Source organism: Loxodonta africana, chromosome 6 (assembly GCF_030014295.1).
Source record: "Loxodonta africana isolate mLoxAfr1 chromosome 6, mLoxAfr1.hap2, whole genome shotgun sequence".
NCBI classification, from domain to species: Eukaryota; Metazoa; Chordata; class Mammalia; order Proboscidea; family Elephantidae; genus Loxodonta; species Loxodonta africana.
In genome coordinates this window covers 87,220,149-87,244,847 of record NC_087347.1, presented here as the reverse complement: position 1 = coordinate 87,244,847, position 24,699 = coordinate 87,220,149, and the positions used below count along the sequence as shown (strand labels likewise).

Below are 24,699 nucleotides of genomic sequence, written 5' to 3'. Positions count from 1 at the left end.
GCCCAAAGTCACCCCTTTGCTAAGGATATTTCTCTTCTTGATTATTTTGAACCTGCCAACACAGTCTCTAACTTTCATACAGACAATGACTGATCTCTGAATGACCTATTATTATCTTAAACCAACCTCATTTTGAAGGAACAAAGCAAGAAAAATTAAATAGTGCATTAACATTTCATATCAGTGAAACAGACTTTTTCTGTGCATAAAATAGTCCTACCCATCTGTGAAAAGGTCCACCTTTTGTTTTTCCCTGTGTTTATAGGTTACATTTTTAAAGGTACTGGTAGAGCCTCTGTACAGTGGATTGGTTCCCTAAAAAGAAAACAAACAAAAAAAAGAGGTTCAAATGAAAGTATGTATATTTTTATTATGTTATTTTAATATCTCTAAATAGTTCGATTGTATATTACAAATCAGAAAGGAAAGTCAAGCTCAGCATTGGAAGCCATTTGAGTAACTGAGATTAATTTGATATTTCATACTTGTAGCATGTTTAAATTTATATACCTTCATTTTATTTTGTAATACATGGAACCAGTTCCATATATGCATTCTAAAAATCTCACTCGTTTTGAAAACACACAAATTTGTAGATAATGAAACAAAACTTTGGCTGTTTTGTTCAGTGTTGCTTTACCAGTGCTGACAACGGTACCTCGTTCGTAGTAGGCATCCAGTGTTTGTTGAGTGAATAGAATGAACGTTGATAGGTGACCCAAAAGTGAAGTGGAAGGTAAAAAGTAGAAAACGTGGAACCTGACATTGGTAGAAGCATGCAAAGATGAATGATACTGCCTTTGAGGAATGTGTTACTGGTAAGGGGAATCAAACAAGAGCATAAATAATCTTTCTTTTAAAGTGAGATCAGAACTCAGAAGGGTGAGCAGCTAGCTGCTTAGGGGAATCAGGGAAAGATTCCTAGGCCAGCTAATATTTTGCTCATTAGAGAATGAAAGTGTGCAGAGCAGAGAGTTGCAAGAGGCTGGTGTGGTAGGACACCGAGTTCACGTAGGAGTATAGGTTCCAAGGCAGGTCAGGCAAGATGGTTTTGCTCTGGGTGCAGTGGGGAGGTTGTGTGCTAAGGCCTTGATAGCTCAGTTGTGCACTTTGGGCTGTGGCTGTGTTTCCAGGTGGTGACCGCAGTGGTGCTATCACCAAATGGACCATAGGGACCAAGCCTCTCTAGGTGTTTGAAGAAACATGTAGCATGATCACCTAATTTCTGTCTTTTGGTTTCATTGTTCTGGGCAGGTGCAAGGTGTCTAGAAAAAGTACAGCTCTTCTCTCCCACATCCCAAATTTGGCCACACAAGCTTTGACATCAGACAGCCTGTGTTCAAACCCTAACTATACCACCTGACCTTACTTAAGCAACTCGAGGTCCCTGGGTGGTGCAAACAGTTTGCTCTTGACTTATAACCTAAAGGCTGGTGGTTCAAACTCGTCCAGTTGCATTGGAGAGGAAAGGCCTGGTGATCTGCTTCCCTAAGTCTTACAACCAAGAAAATCTCCTGGCGCAGTTTTACTCTGTAAAACACGGGGTCGCTGTGAGTTCGAATTGACTCAACAGCAAAAGTTTTGTTTTTTTTTTTTAAGCAATTCTGAGCCTTGGTGACCTCATCTATAAATGAAGGATTACAAAAGTGCCTACCTCATCCATGAAGAAAAGTGCTTTAGCATGGTGCCTAGCGCGTAGTAAGTGCTCACTAATGGTTGCCTTTTCTTACTAGTTCCAATTTATGACTTTCTATTTGGAATTTCCCTATCTTTTAGGTCCTTTTTTGTCCCCCCAGCTGCCGCTGAGTCATTTCTGACTCATGGAGACTCCATGTGTATAAGAGTAGAACTGTGCTCCACAGGTTTTTCAATGGCTGATGTTATGGAGGTACATGACCAGGCCTTTCATCCAAGGTGCCTCTGGGTGGACCCAAACCTCCAATCTTTCAATTATCAGCTGAGTACTTTAACTATTTGCCCAACCCGGAGACTTAAGTCCCAGAGAGGGTTCTAAAGATATTTTCTCCCAGGGCTTTTGTGTTCTTAAATTTTCTAAGCCCATTTAAGAGTTCAAGTCTGAGTACCACCTCTCACCCTCTAAATTACTAAATTTTATATTTTGGTCTTCCAATCACCATGGATTATAGAGTTTAGATTATAGGTAGCAATTCATAGGCACAGACTTGAAGAAACATGATTGCATTTGTTTTCCTGGTACATTCTTTCAGCTCTCATAAGAAATGACTACAATTGAAAGCATTTCCGGGCCTTTCCAACATTTGCTTTCCTCTCATTGCCTTTACTCTGCAGTGTCTTCATTGTGAGCAGGGAATCACACCTGCACCTATTTCAGTGTTGGCCAGAACCATTGACCTGACCTCTGACTAAGTGACAGGTTGCCTTTATTCTTGTGCCTTTGGGGAGAGATGGTTATCTCTGTAAAAAGTGCAAATGGGAAAGAGGTTTACTGGTTGATGCTGGATAATGGATGAAGGTCAAGTCACCATATTGCTTCTGCTACTGAAATCAGCCTGGATAATTCTGAGGAAACCTCAGCCCTTATTTAGTCCAGCAGTAGAAAGAACTCAGTTGAACTTAATTTGGAGGGTGTGAAGAAGAGACTGATGTGGTCTTAAGCTAAGGTCAATGAGTTGGAGAGGCCAGGAAATGTTTTATAAACAAAAGTCATGCATGGAATTCCATGTAGTTTTAGAGACCTGAGGCTTATATTTGTTAACAGAAGAAAAAGGGGCCCAATTTAAGAAGAAAGATGGGAAATACAAGGGTTGTAGATTGGTGATGATGGGTGAAGCACTGTCCTGGAGGACAAGAGAGCCTTAGTGAACAAAAGACACTCTGAAAATAGTCATCAGACTGTGAGTAGGGTCAGCTTAGGTCTGTGTAGGCCTTGTTTGTAGGCTGCACCTTACATCATGTCAAACACATTAAAATACACCCACATCCCACACTAAATATAATTTATAACCAAACCCAGTGCCGTCGAGTCGATTCCGACTCATAGCGACCCCACAGGACAGAGTAGAACTGCCCAAAGAGTTTCTAAGAAGCGCCTGGCAGATTCGAACGCTACCTCCCCAGCCTTTATAGTGCATATAAATTATATTTTTTTGGAAACCCTGGTGGTGTAGTCGTTAAGAGCTCTGGCTGTTAACCAAATGGCCGGCAGTTCAAACCCACCAGGCACTCCTTGGAAACCGAATGGGGCAGTTCTACTCTGTCTTATGGCGTTGCTATGAGTCGGAATTGACTCGACAGCAACGGGTTTGGTTTTTGGTTTATAAAGGAGGGGACTTGAGTTACAATTGACTGAATAATAGTATTATTTTGTAGACATTTAAATATTTAAATTTGATTTTACAGTTTTAATTTGTTTTTTGAAGGTCTGAAATATTCTGTGAGTCCTTTGTAAAACTAGTTATAGGGCCTAGGCCTTGACTATGGTGGGCGAGGGGGGCGGTGGTGGATAAAGCAGATACCGTAGGAGGTAAGATGAAAGTTTAAAGGTAGAGGAAGAGCAAGTACCTATTTCTGGGGGATAATAGAGTGTTTCTTGTTCTTCTAAAAGGAATATCCAGGAGAATGAGCTCAGATTGGATTTTGTTTGTGAGAGGAAGTATGGAAATATCCAAAACTGCCTCCTGTAGTGCTACGCAGGTCAAAACCTCCTTAAACAGAATTTCCAACTGAGGTGCCAGGTAGGGCTTGGCTCCTTTTTGAGTGGGTCTGCACTTCATTTTCAGACAAGGTCGGTTTCTCCTCAACCATCTGATCAACCACATACGGGTGACCAGACTGATTACCCCAGGAGTCTAGGGGTTCTAATTTAGCCTGTAGATTCTGCAAATGCAATGGCACATTTTTAGAGCTTGGAAAAGTGGTAATGAGAAAGCTCTCTGCCATGACCCACGGCTCCCTTAATGATTGCCTAACTGCCAAATGAAGACCTGATTTGCTCAGCACAGTACAAAATCAATCCATGGCTACAAGAGATGTCAGGCTGAACATTCTTTGCCTCTAGTTAATGACTTGTCATTCTAGAAAAAAAGCTCAATCATAAAAAATATGGATGAGGAGGGGTTACTTTTAAAATTATAATAAAAAGTAATCTTTTATTGCTATGATGAAATGTTTCAGAAGACAAGGACAAAGATTTTTCTTGCCTTGAGCATTGTTGTCCAATGGCGGCTGATGGGTCAAGAGACCTGACAGGTCCTTTCTGTCCCTGGAGTCCCCTGAGTTTTGAAAACCAGTCAAGTTTACTTATTGAAGAAGGAATAGGGTTTAGATAAAAACTGAATTTAATTGAAAACCCCAAAATGGATGCACTGATCAGCTTTTTGCTTCCCCCCCCCCAGGAAGATATATTAGTGAAATTTGAATTGAATTATTTGAATTAAAGCTCTTTTGCATCCAAGTGAATAATTATTACCCAGTCATTATCTATTCAAGAACATCAAATATTTGTTATTCAAAGAAACTCAATTTAACAAGGGAATAATATTTTTCATTTATGCTTTTATCTGTTTAATGCATGTTTTTGTCCCATTTTACATGAAGAAACAGCAAAGCTTCAGCATTTGAATTTTAGTCATGTTCTACATCCTAAGGGAGAACAATTCATGTTTTGGGGAAATTAACTGTTAATTAAAATGTTATTTTAAGAGGTATTAATCATTTGTCAGTACTTATGCCTTTGTATGAGAACATTAAAATGTGCTGGTTAGTAGATACACATCATATAATTGCTTGAGTGCTTGTCTGCAGAACGCCTGTTTATTATTTCTAGGAGGGTCAGTCAAAGGCTGTGCCTGGAAGAGCAGGGTCCAAGTAGAGTTTCCATTCCGCCATACGGGAGGAGTTTGGGAAACCCCTTGACCTCTCTGAGCCTCGGTTTCCTTACCTTCAAAATGGGAATACCAAGACTACTTCACAGGACTAGTGGTTGTTAAACTAATTGATGCTATTTGTGTGTGTGTGTGTGTGTGCCAAATTAACCACATTCTTTTGGCTGGTTTCCCTTTTGACTATTGCCAGGCACTCCTTTGACAGTTGGAGAGAATTAAAAATAACTCTGTGGCCATGGGGGGTCAGGTGAAGTGGACTGTCTCACAACTTTGGCCTCATTAACATGATCTTCAGAGTCACCAAGTCACCCTTCAGGCTACATTGTATGGTGTTAAAAAATTTTAGGGATGGATAAATTATATTCTCATTGCAAAGCCATAATTTACTTTCCTAAAGGATTTTGCTTAAGTAGGAAAAATTTATACATACATACAAAAAAAGAGGAAAACTGTGTCATGAACCTCCATAGATCCATCACTCATATTCAACAATTATCAAGACTTTGCTACACTTGCTTCAGCTATCTCTCCCTCCCTCTCTCTCTTTTGGCCAAAGTCTTTTAAAGCCAACCATAGTCTTCATTTCCTTTCAATCCTATATGCATTCCTAAAAAACATGGATGCTTGAAACTATGGTGCCATCATCATATCTAATTAAGTCAATCATAAATTCCTAGTCCATGCTAACATTTTCTCAATTGTCTCAAAAATATAATTTTACAGTTGGACTGTTCAAATCAAGATCCATACATTGCATTTGCTTGTTGTATATAAAGGCATTTTTAGTGGAAAGATAAAGTAGGTAGAATTTTTCACTGTCCATTGTCCTGCACCATATATTATGATTAGTTTGAAGTAACTACATAAAATATAAACATCCTTTATCAAGATAAATTTACCCAAAATAGAAAATTCCAATTGCTTTAGGAATTGAAGACACCACTACAGACTTAGAGAGGGGGGAAAAAATAGTGTTTTAGCATCAATTTATCTGGGCAGGTGAACTCAAAGAAGCATTGTGTCTGACAATATTTTCCCAATGATATCATGACTGTTTTTAGAATCGACAATGTAAGATAATTACTATTAGATAGCTGGACACACCATTAGAGATAGAGAGATGAAATTAAACCATGAAATTGCTTCTGTGGGTCTCTAGAAATGTAATTATCTCTCTGGTGGAAAAGAAACAGAAAATTGGAGTCCTGTTTTATGTTTGCCTGCTGTGAAGAGGAGACACTTAAATTATATCTATGGAGAACATATATTTAAATGTTGATACATTTTCTTCAGGTGGCTGTTTAAAATTTATGTTATTCAGAAAAACTAACTGGTTGATATAAAAAAAGTCTTTTTAACTTTGCTTCGTAAACTATTATGAGTAAGATGTATTTCCGTGGAAATTGTCATGAACTGTCATACTGCTCATGAACATTATTCCATTAGCTGTAACACAACTAGTTTATAGAAATGTTTAGATACAGCACCTATGCTTTATCAAATGGGGCCTGAGGGGTCCTCCTGCTGGTGAGGAAGTACTGATAAAATGTGTTTCCTTGATGTCCCTAAGGAGCTAAATCATGTGTTTCATAAGACTTGCCACGAGTTGCTGTTGAGTTGATTCTGACTCATGGTAACTTTGTGTGTTGCAGGGCAGAACTGCACTCCATGGGGTTTTCATGGCTGTGACATTTTGGAAGCAGATTGCCAGGTTTTTCTTCTGAGATGCCTCTGGGTGGGTTTGCAACTGCCAACTTGTTGCTTAGTAGTTGAGTGTTGAACTATTTGCACCACTCAGAGACTCCATGAGATTCTCCAGAAGGCTGTAAAGCCCCACTGCACTGAGAGACAAATGTATGAAACTCATCTGGGTCTCTGATAATGACAGAGGTACCTTTGTCCCCAAAGCAGAGCAGAAGTCAAAGCTATTGGGGTACATGGTGAGTCAGGTAGAGAAAGAACAGAACATTCTAACTCTCTTTTAGAACAGAAGAAAGTTGAGCCCCCAATCTCTTCCACAAGGCCCACTGCCCCCCAGACCAGGAGAGGCCCCCAAGTGTTCACATACTGTTTGCCATTTGGCCTTTGATCGTTCGGCCTCAAATTTGGCAACTTCTTTACGATCATGAAATGACACCAGCAGCTTCCAAATGCATAGTAGGACAAACCCAATGAGAAGAATAGCCAGTGAAACGCCCAATATAATCATGGGGATGTTTGGAGGCTTTGGACAATCTGTGGGAACAAAGGAAATTATGTTAAGAAGGTGGTAAAATTAATGTTTTGACACAGTGAAAACATTTCTCAGTAAATTTTCCATTCCTACTTTTTCTTCAGTAGAGGGAAAATATTGACACCTTTTTAATTGTATTAATGACAATTAATGCACATGGGATATTTAAAGGACCATGAAAAAGACTCTAGTTTAATCACGAGAGATGGTCTCTTTTGGATACATGACAAAGCAGAAATGGAATGTGTATGTGTGTCTGTAATTAGTTTTTCACAGATTCTCTTGAATCATGAGCAATGTAGGAGATTATATTAAAAACTAAATAAAAGCTACCCCTGAACAGATTTGTTTGTTTGTTTCACTTACTTTTATAGACAGAAGACAATCACGACTTTTAAATATTATTTGTTTAACCCTAATGGAGTGCTCTGTTGTTAGGTGCCGTCGAGTTGATTTTGGCTCATAGTGTCCCATGCCACAGAGTAGAACTGCCTCACAGGATTTTCTTGGCTGTAATCTTTATGGAAGTAGATTGCCAGATCTTTCTCCAGTGGAGCCACTGGACGAGTTTGAACTGCCACTTTTTTGGCTAGAAGCCGAGCTCCTGGATAGTACTCAGTGTTCAATTCCCATCCGAATTACAGTTACTGAATTCCATCAAGTCCCTTGATCTCTCTGAGCTCCAGGACCCTCATTCGTAAAATAAAGGTATGGGACTGCTGTGTTCCTTTAACTTCTCCATCGATAAGAAGAAGCTGGGATGCTTATGCTTATCAAACCACCGCTTCCAGGGCCCCTGCCCTGGAAAGTTTGATTCAGTGGGTCTTGGGTAGGGCCACAGATTTTTTATTCTTAAAGGTATCCCTGGTGATTCTTATCTTTAGGGAAGTTTGGGAAATTAGATGTTCTCTATGGTCCTTTCAACATTCTGTAAAATGTTATTTTGATGCTACCAATGGTATTGGAAACCCTGGTGGTATAGTGGTTAAGTGCTACAGCTGCTAACCAAGAGGTCGGCGGTTCAAATCTGCCAGGTGCTCCTTGGAAACTCTTTGGGGCAGTTCTGCTCTGTCCTATAGGGTTGCTATGAGTCAGAATTGACTCGACGGCAGTGGTTTTTTTTTTTCTTTATTGATGGTATTAATATAATTTTGCAATTATACAGTGCCTTCCCTCATTGACAGCAGAATGACTAATAGCCTTGCAATATGCCTAGGAGATGATACATTTCTTAATGAAACGTTATAATTAAGCTCTCCTTTTACATAAAAAAAATCCACATGAAAATTATCATTAAATATCTTCATCCCCCTGCAAAGTGAGGCAAAAGTCATGATATCTGGGGAGGAAATGAATCATGCTTAGTTTATCCTCACTCTTACTGCTTTTAGATATTTAATAAGGAGAGTTATACATATAGGAATAGTCACACTGCTTTCAAGGGAAGGATCTAAAGCCCATCTGAATTTGAGCGGGACTAATGACCCCCTGACAGTGTGACCCCTGGCCTTTTATTCTTTGGCAAAAGAGCCATGTAAGGAGATTATGCAGAAATAAGTAAAGAAGCTAATGAAATAGCTACTGTAGGTATGAAGATCTAAAAACTGTAGTCTGGCATAGCAAATGAACCATGGCTGCCTCTAATAGGTTAGCAATACTCCTGCGAAGAAAGCAGCAGGCTCGCGTCAAAGAGAATATGTACTGGCTCCATATTTGACTGAGAAACGTCTGGGGTGGGGCAGAGCATGTTCCTGCTGAAAGCAAGATGAAACTTGCCAAGACCTTGTAGTCAGAATGTAAATCAAGGGGGCTCTCCAGTAGGGAATGAAGGAAGAATAGATGATGGTCTAGCAGAGATATTTTAAGAGCTTAAAGTCATTGGGAATCATGTAATTTTCAAGGAAAGATTTTGACTCAGAAATACCAGAGCATGTATTACAGAATAGAAACTCACTTTTCATACTCTGTTTGGTATTTCTGGAGATGCTCAGACCAAAGATGTATTTCTAGGTGGGAGAAGAGGACTGTCTTCATCGCTGTGTGTGTATTGCTCACTGAGTCCAGGTCAGTGCTACGCCTGATTCTCAGGTCCTGGGTATCAGAGTCCTTGGGTGGTACAAATGGTTAATGTGCTCGGCTGTTAACGAAAAGGTTGGAGATTTTAGCCCACCCAGAGGTGCCTCAGAATAAAAGCCTGGTGATCTTCTCCCGAAAAATCAGTCATTGAAAACCCTATGAAGTGCAGTTCTACTCTAACACACGTGGGGCTGCCACGAGTTAGAATTGACTTGACAGCAACTGAAAGAAAGAAGGGTATCAAACACTGCATTGTCCAATCTGGTAGCACTAACCCCGTGTGGCTATGGAACACTTGAAATGTGACTTTTTGAAGTAGGTTGTGTTGTAAATGTAAAATACACACCAATTTTGAAGACTTAATATGAAAAAAATTGTAAAATATCTCATTAATATTCATTTATATTTACTACAAGTTGAAACGACAATATTTTGGATATAACGGGTGGAATAAAGTGTATTATTAAAATTGGTTTTATTTTTTAATATGGTTTCTATAAAATTTAGTATTACATATGTGGTTTGCATAACATTTCTATTGAACAGTGCTGATCTAACATGCTGTTGAGATTAAGGTATGTATTATGATTGTACAGCCAGTGGGAGGCAGTATAGCCCAGTGGTTAAGAAAATGGGCTACAAGCCAGACTGCCTGAGCTCCTGACCAATTCTGGCACTTAATTGTTGCAAGACCTAGAAAATTATTTAACTTCTCTATGCCTCGGTTGGTTAAGAAGCCCTGGTGGCACAATGGCTTAGCGCTTGGCTGCTAACCGAAAGGTTGGTGGTTCAAATTTACCAGCAGGTCCTTGGGGCAAAAGACCTGGCCATGTGGTCACATAAAGATTACCCCCCCAAAAAACCCACTGCTGTCGAGTCGATTCCGACTCATAGCGACCCTATAGGACAGAGTAGAACTGCCCCATGGAGTTTCCAAGGAGCGCCTGGTGGACTTGAACGGCAGACCTTTAGGTTAGCAGCCATAGCATTTAACCACTATACCACCAGGGTTTCCACATAAAGATTAAAAAAAAAAATACAACCTAGGAAACCCTACAGGGCAGTTCTACTCTGTCCTATAGGGGTGCTATGAGTTGAAATCAACTCTATGGCACACAACATGCCTCAGTTAATCTACCTGTGAAACAGAAATAAGAGTAGTAAAAGCTTTATATAGTTGTAGTGGTGGTATATAGGGTATTAAATAAATTAATAAATGTAAAACATGTTGAACAACACCTGGCATATGCTATTCGTAAGGACTCAACAAATGAGAACTGCTATTCTTGTATTACTCTTACTACAGTAAATGTACCCTTCCCCCTGTTTAACCTTCAAGACCTAAACAACCTGCAACCTCCAAGTTGGAACCCGTGGGTGTGACATCCACACACTGCTTGTGGCATCCTGGTCAGGAAGCTTCCCCAACTACCATTCGTTGATTCCTGTTGTGGCTCTTATTCTCTGAAAGTCCCTCTAGATATGAATGATGAGTGAAGCTCTAAGTCTACAAGCACACTGGTGGTAACTGCATGGTTCCTTTTTAGTTTTCTTGGAGGACCCTGGGAATCATTAACCATCCCCTTGCCCTCCCCATTTCTCATTTTGTGTGTTTTCCACCTTGTTTCCAACTGGCCAACCTTTCTCTGGTCTTAAAGCTGTGTGAGGGGGAAGCTATAGACTTCTGGGAGACAATCTCCAGGCCTACTCAGGAATGTTAACTTTTGTGGGAAAAGAAGCATCATTAGATCTGTCAAGTGACTCCTATTAAACCTCAAGGAGGTGATTTCGTAAGACAAAAGCATAAAAAACCAAAAATCAAACACAAACCTAACCTGTTGCCAACAAGTTGATTCCAATTAGTAGAGACCCTATAGGATACATTTTTCTATAGGATAGGGTAGAACTGCCCCATAGAGTTTCCAAGGAGTGGTTGGTGGACTCGAACTGCCCCGACCTTTTTGTTAGCAGCCAAGCTCTTAACCACTGTGGCACCAGGGCTCCAAGACAAAAGCATAAGGATAATAAAAAGATGTCAGGGTATCTGAGTGTGCTCTGAAGGACTACATGCTGATGTGCCACCAGAACTGTGTGGAAGAATAAAAACAACAGCTCGGTAAAGAAGTGGCATTTACCAGTCAAAGGCAGGCATGCTTCGCTGAAAAAAAATCAAACCAACAAGTTTGTTTTTGTTGTTTGAAACAAATTTTTCCAATAAAATCAATATTATAAGAAACAGCTTTGATTCCAAGGTAACTTGATAAAGCCACTATCAGTCACGAACAGTGGGTGTAGTTGAAGAATTTGACTTTATAAGACAGATAACGATGAGGTCTTTTTTTTTTCAGTATTACAATTGCTCCTTGTACAGCAGAGTTGCTGTATATTTCCTTAAATGATACATTATATATATATATATATATATATATGCATTTCAAAGAAGTCGATTTACATGAGAATTTTCAAGAGCAAGTCTCCAGGTGCACTCCACCCACTAAGCTTCAAGGCCCCATTCACAATCATCCCTGAGTTTTTTGTATTGTGCTGACCTCTTCCTCACCCTGGTCCTCAGGCTCTGCAATGTGATATTTAAAAAGCCAAGATGTCTCTTTGAGGACTGAGGTGCACCTGACCCAAGCTGTGGTATTTTCAATCGCCTCATATGCATGTGAAAGCTGGATGGTGAATAAGGAAAACCAAAGAAGAATTGGTGCATTTGAATTATGGTGCTGGTGAAGAATATTGAATATACTCTGGACTGCTAGAAGAAGGAACAAATCTGTCTTAGAAGTACAGCCAGAATGTTCCTTAGAAGCGAGGATGTCAAGACTATGTCTCACGTACTTTGGACATGTTAGCAGGAGGGACCAGTTCCTGGAGAAGGACATCAAGCTTGGTAAAGTAGAGGGTCAGTGAAAAAGGAGAAGACCTTCATCGAGATGGACTGACACAGTGTCTGCAAAAATGTGCTCAAACACAGCAATGATTGTGAGGATGGCCCAGGACCAGGCAGAGTTTCATTCTGTTCTCATAGGGTCGCTATGAGTCGGGATCAACTTGAAGAACAACATATTTTCTTGGTTGGTTTATACATCTTTTTGGTTACCTTAGTATTGCTTTGGTTTTCGCGCTCCTTATATTTTGCACCCTTAAAACCACCCAAAAGCAAAACCTGTTGCTGTCAAGTTGATTCTGACTCACAGTGACCCTACAGGGCAGAGTAGAACTGCCCCATAGGGTTTCCAAGGAGCATCTGGTACATTCAAACTGCTGACCTTTTGGTTAGCAGCCATAGCACTTAACCACTACACCACCAGGGTTCCATTTTACACCTTTAAGAGTTACCAATTTGATACCCTTGGTTTCAAATTCAGGACCCAATATTTTATCAGCACATTGATGCCCAAGCATACACACCAAAACACACCTGTCTAATGCATCTGCCTTGCTCCTATTGTCTGGGACAGAATTTAGGATCTAAGCTTTTGGGGGGAGTAGGAGGTTACTGACAAGATCTGCTGAGGTCTGATTTATTGTATCTGTCATTTTCCCAGGAAAGGTTTAAAGAACACATCATGGAAGGGGCGGAAAAGGCGAGGCAACTGTATCTAAGAAAGCAGCCAAAGCTGTCAGGGCAGAGATGCTCAAAGGGAGGTTTTGAGACCATCTGTATAAACAGTCACTTGGGGTAGTTTATAAAATGCAGAGTCCTGGACCACACATTGGGTCTACTGACTTAGAATGTAGGTTTTTTTTTTTTCTTTTTTTAAAAAACAAGTACCTCAGATGAGTCTGACGCCAACTTAAATTTGACTTCTAAATAAAACTATCTTCATCACTATTTTCTTCTCTGCCTAATATAAACTTATCTCTCCTTTTCCCTAAATATGAGATGGATTTTTATTTGAGGATTCCTGAGTCCCAAGCAGACTCCATGAGGCGGCATGGATGAAAATTTGCAGAGGCAATCAGCTCTTTGACATCCTTTACAGATCACATCCTTCCTCACTTGGTGATTGTCTTTTCTGATTCAGCTTTATCATGTAATGACCAGCACTGTAGGCTATGCACTGCCATGTTTTACAGGCATTATTCCACTTAATCCTTCAGTCAACTCCTAGAAGAAAGTATTATCGTTTTCCCCATTTAACAAATGAAGAAACAGAGACTCCAAAAGGCAAGTATCTTCAAGAATGTCAAATGGCTATTAAATGGTGAAGCAGGATTTGAAGTTAGGTCTGCGGGATTCAAGACTCTTTAACTGCTGTGCTTCTCCTTGATAGCCTTTCCTAAAGATAATCCTTTTGCTTGCATTTCGTTTAATTGGGCCACCTTTCTACAGCTCATCAGCCAAGATGAGTTGATGGGAGATGTTATCTGGTCTTATTTAGAGATGTTGGAAAATATCAAACCTTTTAACAGGTGGAGCCCTGGTGGTGCCGTGGTTAAGAGCTCCGCTGCTAACTAAAAGGTCAGCAGTTCAAATCCACCAGCCACTCCTTGGAAACCCTCCAGGTTAGTTCTGCTCTGTTCTATAGGGTTGCTATGAGTCAGAATCCACTTGACAGCAACGGGTTTGGTTTTTTGGCTTTTTTTTTTCTCAATGCTTGAGAAAGAGGTACTCCATCAAAAATTTGGAAATGTCTTTCCTGACAAGCTACACGAAATGGCTTTCCAATTGTTTTCTCTTTTCCTGTGTAGTATCACTTGCCATTGACAATGGAAAACGAACCACCCACCTTTCTCGTTGATGCTGTGAATGATGGTTTTCCCCTCGTTATCTGTAGTTATTAGGAATGTAATGAGACAGTCATTTTCTCCTTGCAGAGAGCAGGAAACAGAACTCTCCTTTGAGAAATCTGCAGATAAAGGAGTCATTCACTAGGTTAAATGAGATTCCAACAGAGATTATTTTTAAAGCAAAGTTGCACTACCTTTTAATATGCATATGGGGATTTTCAACATTGTGGAACAGGAATAGAAAAGGCATAGAATTTTTCCCACATAGTGAGGTTTGAGTTTTTATGCACGTTCCAGGAGAACAGTCCCAGGTGTGGTCAATCAGGACTGACCATCAAATGCACCTATCAAACTGATGAGGACAGGATTTCAAAAGAGTGAAAGTACTTTAAGGCAGGTCCCAGCAGCTGCCCTGGGAATAGAATGGCCCTGATTACTATAAAGGGCGGGGGGGGGGGGGGTGGCGCACGCCCATATGTTTTCTGAGAGCATCTGGGAGGGCGCCTAGATTACATTTCAGAAAGAGACTACACCCAAACTGATACTGATACTTTTAAAGGGGTCTTTTCTACAATGGTACATGCAAGATTTCTGGTCATGTATTGTCACAATGGTAAATAGAAATTATTATCGGGAAACTGATATTAAACTACTATGTAGCTCAGGCACCACGGAATAAAAATAAAACCCAGATTAAAGTGAACTCAGAATGAGAGTTTGCCTACCATTCATTACAGTCCGTTTCTTAAATTTTTAAAAAACATAATCCAATTTTCCTCAAATCTTTCCTGAATAGAAAAATTTTCTTGTTGAGCTTATTCAAGAGGCAAAAATTGAATCTCATGACAGAAAGTGGAAATGAAGTTAACGTGGTCAATCTGAGATACCAACACTCTTTATTAGAAATTCTAGTGGTTCAGCTCCTATGCCAAAATTATGTAGCATTTTCTTAACAGTTCTCCTAATTTCTAAGTTGAAGACTTCTTAAATTAATAATATTGGTACATACTCTGTTTTTCAGAAACCTGTAATTAGAATGATCATTTGTTCTTAACCTGAAATTTTAAGACATATGATCTAATATAGTGTAATGGGGTCAGAGTATTAAAATTAGGACTGTCCCAGATAACCTTGGACATACACTTGCTAGGCCTATAACCTCTCTAATTAGCTTAAGGGTGAATAAATAAAGAAGGTTTTAACAAAACAGAGTTTGCATGTGTTCCTCTAACAAACACATGTGTTTCTTTTCTAACAAAGAAAAATTAAATAATAGGCTACTTTTGGTACAAAAATACTATGGTCATAGAAAGAAATATTAAGTTGTATTTGTGTTTAACATATAAGATTAAATTTGCATTTAATACATAAGATAAAAAGCTCGTGACAGTCTGTAAGAAATATGCCTTGTATTACCTGTGGAAAAAGGGACTCGTAAAACATTTAGCAGTATAAATAAGATTTATAATGAAAGATTTAAATGAACAATTTTTGAGCTCATTAACCAAAAAAAAAAGTTTCTGTGGAGTCAGTTCCAACTCATGGCAACCCCAAGTGTTTAAGGGTAGAACTTCTCTCCATAGGGTTTTCAATGGAAACTTTCAGAAGATCTTTCACCTGTGACCTCCCAGAAGTAGATCGCCAGGCCTTCCTTCTGGGTGAACCCATTAGAAGCATCCATTTACACAGTAATATTTGGAATTCTAGTTAGAAATCATTCTCATCTGGTCATTCCCAAATATTTATGATTGTTTAATTGACCTGGGAGCCAATACACAGATTCTGGGGATCTACCCCTGGGTACTCTGATTCAAGAGGTCAGTGGTATGAAGAGGAACTTGTGTTTTTAATGGGTTGTTTAATAAGTATTTTTATGAAGTGATTCTGATTAAGAGGTTTGGGAACCTCTGGAGAACACTTGATTTTTTTATTATTTTTCCATTACTTGAAATTTGTATTATTTCTTATGTTTGACAGCAATGACACTGCATATATAATTCATACTTTGGGTCGTTTTTAGATGGCCTTCACGACATCACCTCCTGCCCCACCATTCCAGTTAACTAGGATTCATGAAGGCCTTGGGAATATGCTTTTTCTTGTTGGAGTGTTTTTCTTCCCCTCTCTCTCTATGACAGAGCTGGTAGTGCACACCCACTCTGTTCCTCTTGAATATCCTTAATGGAACATTTGATTGTCAGGTAGAAAATATGTGGACTGCTTATAATACTCCTTTCAGATGTAATATTAATCCTGCTTTTCTATTTTCTCTTAAAGAGCTGCAGTGAAGCAGAGGGGGGCTTAATTTACTCAGCCAGGATTATTTAAGTTTTAATGGAACTGCTAATATGACCTTTGAGTCATGACTCCCGTCTTGCTTTAATTACTTCACCACTCCTTTTCATTAATGTTACAACTCTAGATGTAGCCTGTTTTGTAGTGTTTGGGTACTGAAATGGTATTATTGAATGTGCAAGGAAAGGGCCCAGCTTGGGCTACAGATTTGCGTAATTAGCTGCTAAGTTTTTCTTTTGTTGTTCATAAAAAATTGAACCATCCTTTTTTACCCACTGTTGTGACTGCCAGCAGGGCTGTTCTGGAATAATACATTGAAAATAAGATCTCAGGCATTCCACGAAATCATACTGAGAGAAGGAAGAAATGTGAGAATGGGGGTGAGGTGGCCGGGGTCTAGGAAGGTCTAAAAACGATGTGGACAATAGAAAACTTCTGCACTATTGCATCAAGATAACCATGTGCTTGAGACCTCAGCTCCGGGGCCAAGTCAGCAGTTCACAAAGGAAACGGTTTCTCCAGACCAAAAAAAAAAAAGCATTCTGAGGTCAAATAAATTTGAGAATCCTTTCTAATTCTTCCCCTTGCCTTTCTTGAAGATTCTCAGTGTACATTTAATTTAAGGTGCATAACAACTTTCGGAAGTTCTGTAAAGAAAAAACAAAACAAAACAAAAACAAACCCTCACTTTCCCATTTCCAAAATTCATATGACAATGAGTGTTTTTTTTTTTTTTTTTGCTTTCCCATTTAACACTTTCAGAACTACCATTCCACAGGACCCACTTTGAGTAACTATGCTGAGTCCATGAATTAAATGAAAAACAGGACTTTTTCAGTAAAACAGAACGAATAAGGTTAAACCACATATCATGAGATGTGTCACACAAGACACCACAGCTGAGCTGAAAAACAGCTGAGCGAGGAACCGTTTATACAGACTTTTAAGTTATGATTGTTTAACTATTTTACCCTCCATGTCTTTGTTTGTGGAAGGGCGAGTTGCTAAAAGCCCTGCAGAAGAGCAAATATGTTGTGCTGATTTCAAGGTGGTGTGATCAGTAGCATAACTGGGCAAGTAACTTCCAAATAGGGTTTATAAAAAGACTCATTAGAAAAATGACTTTCAATTCACAGGCTGAAAAATATATTTTTCTCTCTAATTCATCCGGATTAGTAATTTAAATGGTATTAGTCATCTAAGTATTATTCTCAATTTATGAGATAAAAATAGTCGTGTCCCTCATTTTGAAAATGATTTAGTCAATTACATAAAAAGAAAATGTGAACATTTTAAATGCTACCTGAGACCTAGTCTTGCTTTTCAAATTCAAGCATTTAAGATATACTCAGAAAACTGTATACTTAAACACAGCAAGCTCCATTGCTCATGCATCATGATTTACATGTTTCCAAAAAAGGATTTAGCCCTTTTTTTCCCTCAGCCCGTTAGATGTCTCCTGTTTCTAAGGAATTGAATTCTGATAATTTGCAGGGCATTTTCCGCAATTTTTACTCGTTTCTCAGAAATGCCTGGGAAATATCCCAGCTGTTTGCTGTGCGATGAACTCAGAGAACATAGCAAGACTTGTATTAGTTACTAATGTGGACAGGCCTCAAATACCACCTCACTTAGTGCTTTTAATACATCTTACCTTCGGTCTTAAAGTACACACCGTCTTGTCCAATTTACTGCCATGTGGCATATTCACTGTGAGCGGCAGAAAAGCATAGACTAGGGGTTTTACGAGCAGTAACCATGCCCTTCCAATAGGATTACTCAACTGTGCACAGTCAGAAATCTCAATTTTGAAACAATATAAATAATTTTAAAAACAATATAAATGTCACTAACTTATTCCATTTTGGAAATGGATTAATTTTTGTATTCCAATTCCATCTATCCAAGATACATATCCTAGAGCAACATAAATTATTGTCTTGATTATTTCAGTTCGCCTGAGAGACGTCTTGGCTGCATCTCTAATGCCTGCTGTTAGGCAGCAATTCTACCTGAGCAGCATGAAAATGCGGAGAGTTTGTGGTTAGAGAAAAACATCCAGATGGGCCCTTCAGGAAGAGCCAGTCATCGTCTTTGTTTTAAAGTTCACAAATTATGTTTTAAATGGTCTTTCCAGCTAAGATACAATCTATTTTAATATTTGAGACGACATTTTACCATTAGAAAGAATCAGATTTTAAGTAATTAAGTTTAAAACGACAGATAAAAACAGGAGCAGAGTTTGCTTAGCAGTTAAAGATAACATGCCCTACTTGTATTTTGGGGGTGGGACAGCAGAGAATTGAGGATGACCACGCAATGCTCGTGTTTGGAAGGTTGGGAGTAAAAACATATGGAGGAATGGGAGGGAGAATGGCCCCTAGCTGCTAAACTGCCAGGCACAGAAACTGGCCGCTAGCCACAGAAGCTGCCCAGTATCTGAGATGTATATATATATGTATATGGCTATATATATGTATATTTCTATCTTTCTATCCTATCCTGTCATAGCTATTGTATCTATCGATCTGCTTATCTACTTATCTACCTGTCTATCATATCTATCTATCATCTATCTAGCTATCTGGCTAGCTATCTAGCTATCTACCTAGCTACCTATCCATCCATCCAACCTTCCGTCCGTCCGTCCGTCCGTCCATCCAATCTGTCATCTCTCTATATTTTTTGGTCCTATCTTGAAATAAGGCAATCAGATCATAGAGGATGATTCCAGGTTTAGGGCTTAAACACTTAGCTATTTCTTCAACTTTCTTCCTTTCTAGCTGAAAAAATTCAGTATTCTGGAAGTCTCTATTTGTTAAGCAGAGGTGAACTTGGCAACAGAGCTGAAGTCAGATAGAACAGCCATGAGTTTAAATTGTACTCCAAAGCATCAAGTGTTAGCCTTATGAAATTTACTCTTAAAAACTAATGTCAGGTGAGCTAAAGCCCTGTTACAAACTTCGACAAGGTTTTTTTTTTTTTGCCTCTCAGGAACTATGTAAAATAAATGAAAGCAATTTAAGACAAGTAGAAACCTTCTCCTTCACTGATGGTCGAACCAGCTAGTTTGCATTTGTCAACACATTCTTCTTGGGACTGGCCATCTGCAGACAAGTGGCATTCAATACAGCTCCTGTGAACATTATTCAACAGAGTTTATCAGTTCCTGTTGGTGGACAACGGATACGCAGGCTGGGATACTGCTTTAATGCTGTCATTGTGGGCTGTGCTCTAAGAGCTCTCATAGGTGTCACTGCCTTTTGTTACTTTTAGAAAGATGGTTGGGTGATGTCTTAGATTAAAAGGCGTTATTTTGAATTTCACTCAGTAATTGCTGTATATGTTCCCTGAACCAGCCTTGATAATAACTACTTACCCATTTATCTGTAATGACTGTTTTTGATTAAAAAAGATGAGTGAAAAACTGTTTTTGGTTTAGCTGTGTTTTCTTTTTACTTTTTTCCTGTCGCAAGTTTACACTGCTAAAATATGATCAGAAACTAGAATTTCCTTACAGGAATGGTCTACATTTTAACAAGAATTCCAGGAATGATTGTTGATGTTCATATATGTCATAAAAGATTATTTTAAAAATTCAGTTTTTGGTAATGCTTTTGTGTGAGTCCAAGCCGTGGTGGTGGTATTTTGAAAAGCTGATGATCCCAGCCTAGGTCTGCATTAATGCAGGCTTTTTAATAAAAAATGAATAATAAAAATAACAAAAAGTAAAATGTGGACCCCAAATTAATCTTTTGCTGAAAGTCACTTTACAAATAACCCTAAACTGCAGAATTTTTCTTAAGGTGGACACACCCAGCTGCCTCCCTCTCACTCTGGCCATGGGGATGGACACCCTTCGGAGTGCTCGTGACACACCCTCCCCTCATCAAGTCTCCGCTGGAACTGCACTTCCTCAGGCAAGCCTTCTCCAGTCCTTTCATCACTTAGTTCCCTTGCAGTGGAAGGCTCAGAATTCTTCTACAGGAAGGGCATAGGAACAGCAATCTCCTTGGGGGTGGGAACAGAGGACAAGAATATGCATTTACCTAGATTGTGTATTTATTTGGAATGGCTTTGCACGGGGTTGGTGGAGATGGTAGAAACACTAAGGCCCTTTACCCCTTTATGCATCATCACTGATGGCTGCACCAGCTAGTTTGGCAGAGCTGTTCTCTCCAATATACTTCTATAAAACAAACAATCCAAGCCTGCTGCTGTAGAGTTGATTCCAACTCATGAGGATCCCATGTGTTACAGGGTAGAACTGTACTTCACAGGCTTTTCTTTGCTGTCATCTTTATGGAAGCAGGTCACTAGACCTGTCTTCCGAGGTGGCATTGGATGGGTTCAAACCATCAACCTTTTGGTTAGCAGCTGATTGTTAACCACTTACACCACTCAGGGCCCTATGTTGTTAGCTGCCTTTGAGTTGATTCCAATGTATGGCAACCCCATGTGTGCAGAGAAGCACTACTCCATAGGGTTTTCAAGGCTGCAACCTTTTGGAAGCAGATTGCCAGGCCTGTCTTCTGAGGCATCTTTGGGTGGGTTGGAAACCCTAGCTTTTCACCTAGTAGTCAAGTGGTTAACACTTGATGCCACCGAGGGACTCCTCAGAGCCCTATACCCATTGCTGTTGAGTAGATTTTGACTCACAGCCACCCTATAGGGCAGAGTAGACCTGCTATATGGAGTTTCCAAGACTGTCATCTTTATGGAAGCAGAATGACATATCTTTCTTCCACAGAGTGCCTGGTGGGTGTGAATCACTAACCTTTTGATTAACAGCCCAGTGCTTTAACCACTGTGCCAGCAGGAATTCTTCAGGGTCCTATACCAATTGCCTTTGAGTGGATTCTGACTTGTAGCAACCCTATAGGACTGAGTAGAACTACCCCATAGGGTTTCCAAGACTGTAACCCTTATGGAAGCTGACTGCCACATCTTTTCTCCCACACAGTGAGTTCGAACTGCCGACCTTCTGGTTAGCAGCCAAACACTTGTCCACTGTGCCACCAGGGCTCCCCTCAGGGCCCTATAACCAAAAACCAAACCAAACCAAACCTGTTACTGTTGAGTCGATTCCAACCCATAGCGACCCTACAGGGTAGAGTAGAACTGCCCCATAGGGCTTCCGAGGAGCAGCTGCTGGATTAAAACTATTGACCTTTTGGTTAACAGCTGTAGCACCTAACCACTGTGCCACTGGGGCTTCCAGGCACTATAAACCCACTGCCGTCGAGTCAATTCCGACTCATAGCGACCTTAAACGACAGAGTAGAACTGCCCCATAGAGTTTCGAAGGAGTGCCTTGTGGATTCGAACAGCCGACTTTTTTGGGGGAGGGGGTTAGCAGCTGTAGCTTGTAACCACTACACCACCACTATAGCACCCTCTATATCCCCTATTGTAACTGTCAGACCAGATATCACCGTAATTACCTTGTTAAAAGTCTGTCTTTCACACTAGACTCTCAGTACCTATAAAGTCAGGAACTGTGTGCTTCAGTCATCACTGCAAGCCTATGGTCTAACATGATTCCTGGCATAGAGTAAATACTCCACACCAATCCAAACCAAACCCGCTGCTGTTGAGTTGATTTTGACTCATAGTAACCTTATAGGACAGAGCAGAACTGCCACATAGGGTTTGCAAGGCTGTAATCTTTATAGGGAGCTCTCGTGGCACAGTGGTTAACAGCAGGGCTGCTAGCCAAAAGGTCAGCAATTTGAATCTACCAGACACTCCTTGGAAACCCTAGGGGTAGGAATCCACTCAGTGTCAATGCATCAGTCTTTATGGGAGCAGACTGCCACATCTTTCTCCCGCAGAACCCCTGGTGGGTTTCAACTGTCAGCGTCTCGGTTAGCAGCTGAACGCTTAACCACTATGCCACCAGAGCTCCGTCAATACCCATTGGATAAATGAATGCATGAGTGAATAGATGTAAGAATGGACTTATCTCAAAATTAACATAAACACCAAGAAGATCATTCTATTTGATTCCCCAAATTCACACTCCTTGATTGTTAATTTTGTATTTCATAAATCAGATCTAAGATGGAATCGAGTTTACATGGAGGATAAAATTAAAAAAAAAATAGAAGAAACAAATCTTGAAAGGACATTTTATGATGAATTCTGTTCAAATAATTCTAACCATGTCCCCACACCTTCTCTGGGCATATGTCTTAGTTTGCCAGGTTACAGTGACAGAAAAGTTTTGACACTTGAATGCTATGTAACCACTGAGTGAATGATGATTTTCTCACTCTGTTTATATCAGAAATGCAAATGTCACCTTTTTATATTTCAGTATTAATGAAAATATGAACTGCTTAACCCTATTTGCTACATGGCAAACACATTACATAACAATGCAATCTCATAACACAGCCAATTTGGAAAGTTGCTTGACTTGACCTACAAATTTTCCCCAATTTCATTACGAAGCTAGCTGCCAATCAGAGACATAGGTTCTTACTGGAAAACTGGAAAATGTGTTTTCGTTGTTGTCTACGTGGTATAAAAGAAAATACAATATACAATAGCTGTGTATAATGACAACCAAAGAGAAGCATCAAAGAGTGGTAAAAACAGAGGGAGGGCATTGTAAGCCAAGACCATCTTTCTGCCTCTTTGCTCCCATGAGTCTATAGATAGGAAAGAATCAGTAAGAGGTCAGGCTAAAAACTTCTAGATAAGAAAGAAGCTTATTTGTTTCCCTTGGGTGTAGTCAGTCTACTTCCAGGGCATTCCTTATGTGTGACTGCTATTGTAACCCAGAGTCAACCTGATGCTATCAGTGTGGGACATCAGCTCAACTTTCCCATCCATGATAGAAAAAAAAAAAACCAAACCCAGTGCTGTCAAGTCAATTCCAACTCACAGGACAGAGTAGAACTGCCCCATAGAGTTTTGAAGGAGCTTCTGGTGGATTCAAACTGCTGACCCTTTGGTTAGCAGCCCTAGCACTTAACCACTACTCCACCAGGGTTTTCCCCCATGATAGACTTTCTCAGAAATGTGACAATGTGGGCCTGGAGAATCAGGATGGGGAGAGAGGCAAATGAGAGGCTGATGTTCCAGGCTGAGGCTCACGGGGGCCCTGTGAGTTTGTGTGTATTAATGGATGCTTGGAAAGCCAGCCACAGCAAAAATAATCCGTGGTCTGAGTTTATAAAATGGCTTTATAATTTTGAAGTGAAAACTAGTGACAAAAGGGACTGAAGAACATGGAGATGTTACCGTTTAGAATTACAGGGGTCCCCACAGGTAGGACATCGTTCACAGGCGGGCCCTGAGGCTCCGGGGTTCGTGCACACACACTTGCCACAGACGCAGTCCCCTCGCCCACTGCAGAGCACCCCGTCTTCAGAGACACATGAGTCTGTGCTGGTGGTGCAGTTACAGTACTCCCCCGTCCAGCCGCTCCTGCACACGCACTCGCCACAGTCACAGTCGCCGTTATCTGCAAGACAAAACACTCCTGCTCCTTATGGCCAAGACCACTGGTGGATTTTGGGAGCCGTCATTTTTTTCTTTGCCTTTACACGCCATCAGAAAGACTGAAGAAAAGATGATAATAGTGAGTGCGTGTACATGTGTTTTTGGGTGAGTGTAGATAAGCTTTACGAAAAGTATTTTGCTGAACATGACTTTATCAATCTTGTCTCTTAATTGAAGACTAACTTGATGACCTGAGGCTACAGCAAACAAAATTTATGACCAAATGAAAATAATCCAGAAAGCCTATGATAACTATTTGAGAGTCGGAATCGACATGGCAGCATGCAACAACAATGTGTGTATATATGTGTGTATACGTATGCATAGGAACCCCTAGTGGCGTAGTGGTTAAGTGCTAGGGCTGCTAACCAAAGGGTCGGCAGTTTGAATCTGCCAGGTGCTCCTCGGAAACCCTATGGGGCAGTTCTACCCTGTCCTATAGGGTCACTATGAGTCAGACAACAGCACTGGTTTTTTTCTTTTTTTTATGTATGCATATGTACATATATGTATGCATGTATTAGAGAGCCCTGGTGGCACAGTGATTAAGAGCTTGGCTGCTGACCAAAAGGCTGGCAGTTTGAATCCACCAGGTGCTCCCTGGAAACTCTGTGGGGCAGTTCTACTCTGTCCTATAGGGTCACTATGAGTTGAAATCAACTTGCTAGCAACAGGTTTGGTATTTTGTTTGTTTGTTTGTTTTTGATATGTATGTTTTAGTGAATTACGGTGCCATAGGGAAGACTTGCTGGGCAGACCTACATTAATATCCTACCTCTATATCACTCGATTAGTCTTGAAACCTCGTCTATAAAATAAAGGGAATAAAAAAACCTATTTTCAACAGTTGTGGTCAAGATTAGATGACATAACGTGTGAAAGTCCTAGCTTTGCATTCACCAGTTACATGTTCCACAGGCATCTCATTTATTTCACAAGCTATAATTGAACATCTATCATGTGCAAAGATGTATTAAG

General features: G+C 40.1%; 1 protein-coding gene across 1 annotated transcript in view; it reads right to left on the bottom strand.

The window, feature by feature from the left end:
- Window positions 1-216: 216 nt before the first annotated feature.
- The window catches only part of ITGB6 (integrin subunit beta 6), an 82,899-nt gene continuing 58,416 nt past the window's right edge, over window positions 217-24,699 (bottom strand). Inside the window, exons 11-15 of the mRNA XM_003406002.3 lie at window positions 23,461-23,683; window positions 19,248-19,345; window positions 13,914-14,033; window positions 6,934-7,100; window positions 217-315 (exon numbers count right to left, since the gene is read on the bottom strand). Of these exons, the coding sequence (XP_003406050.1) occupies window positions 217-315; window positions 6,934-7,100; window positions 13,914-14,033; window positions 19,248-19,345; window positions 23,461-23,683 (707 nt within the window). The remainder of the gene's footprint in view (window positions 316-6,933; window positions 7,101-13,913; window positions 14,034-19,247; window positions 19,346-23,460; window positions 23,684-24,699) is intronic.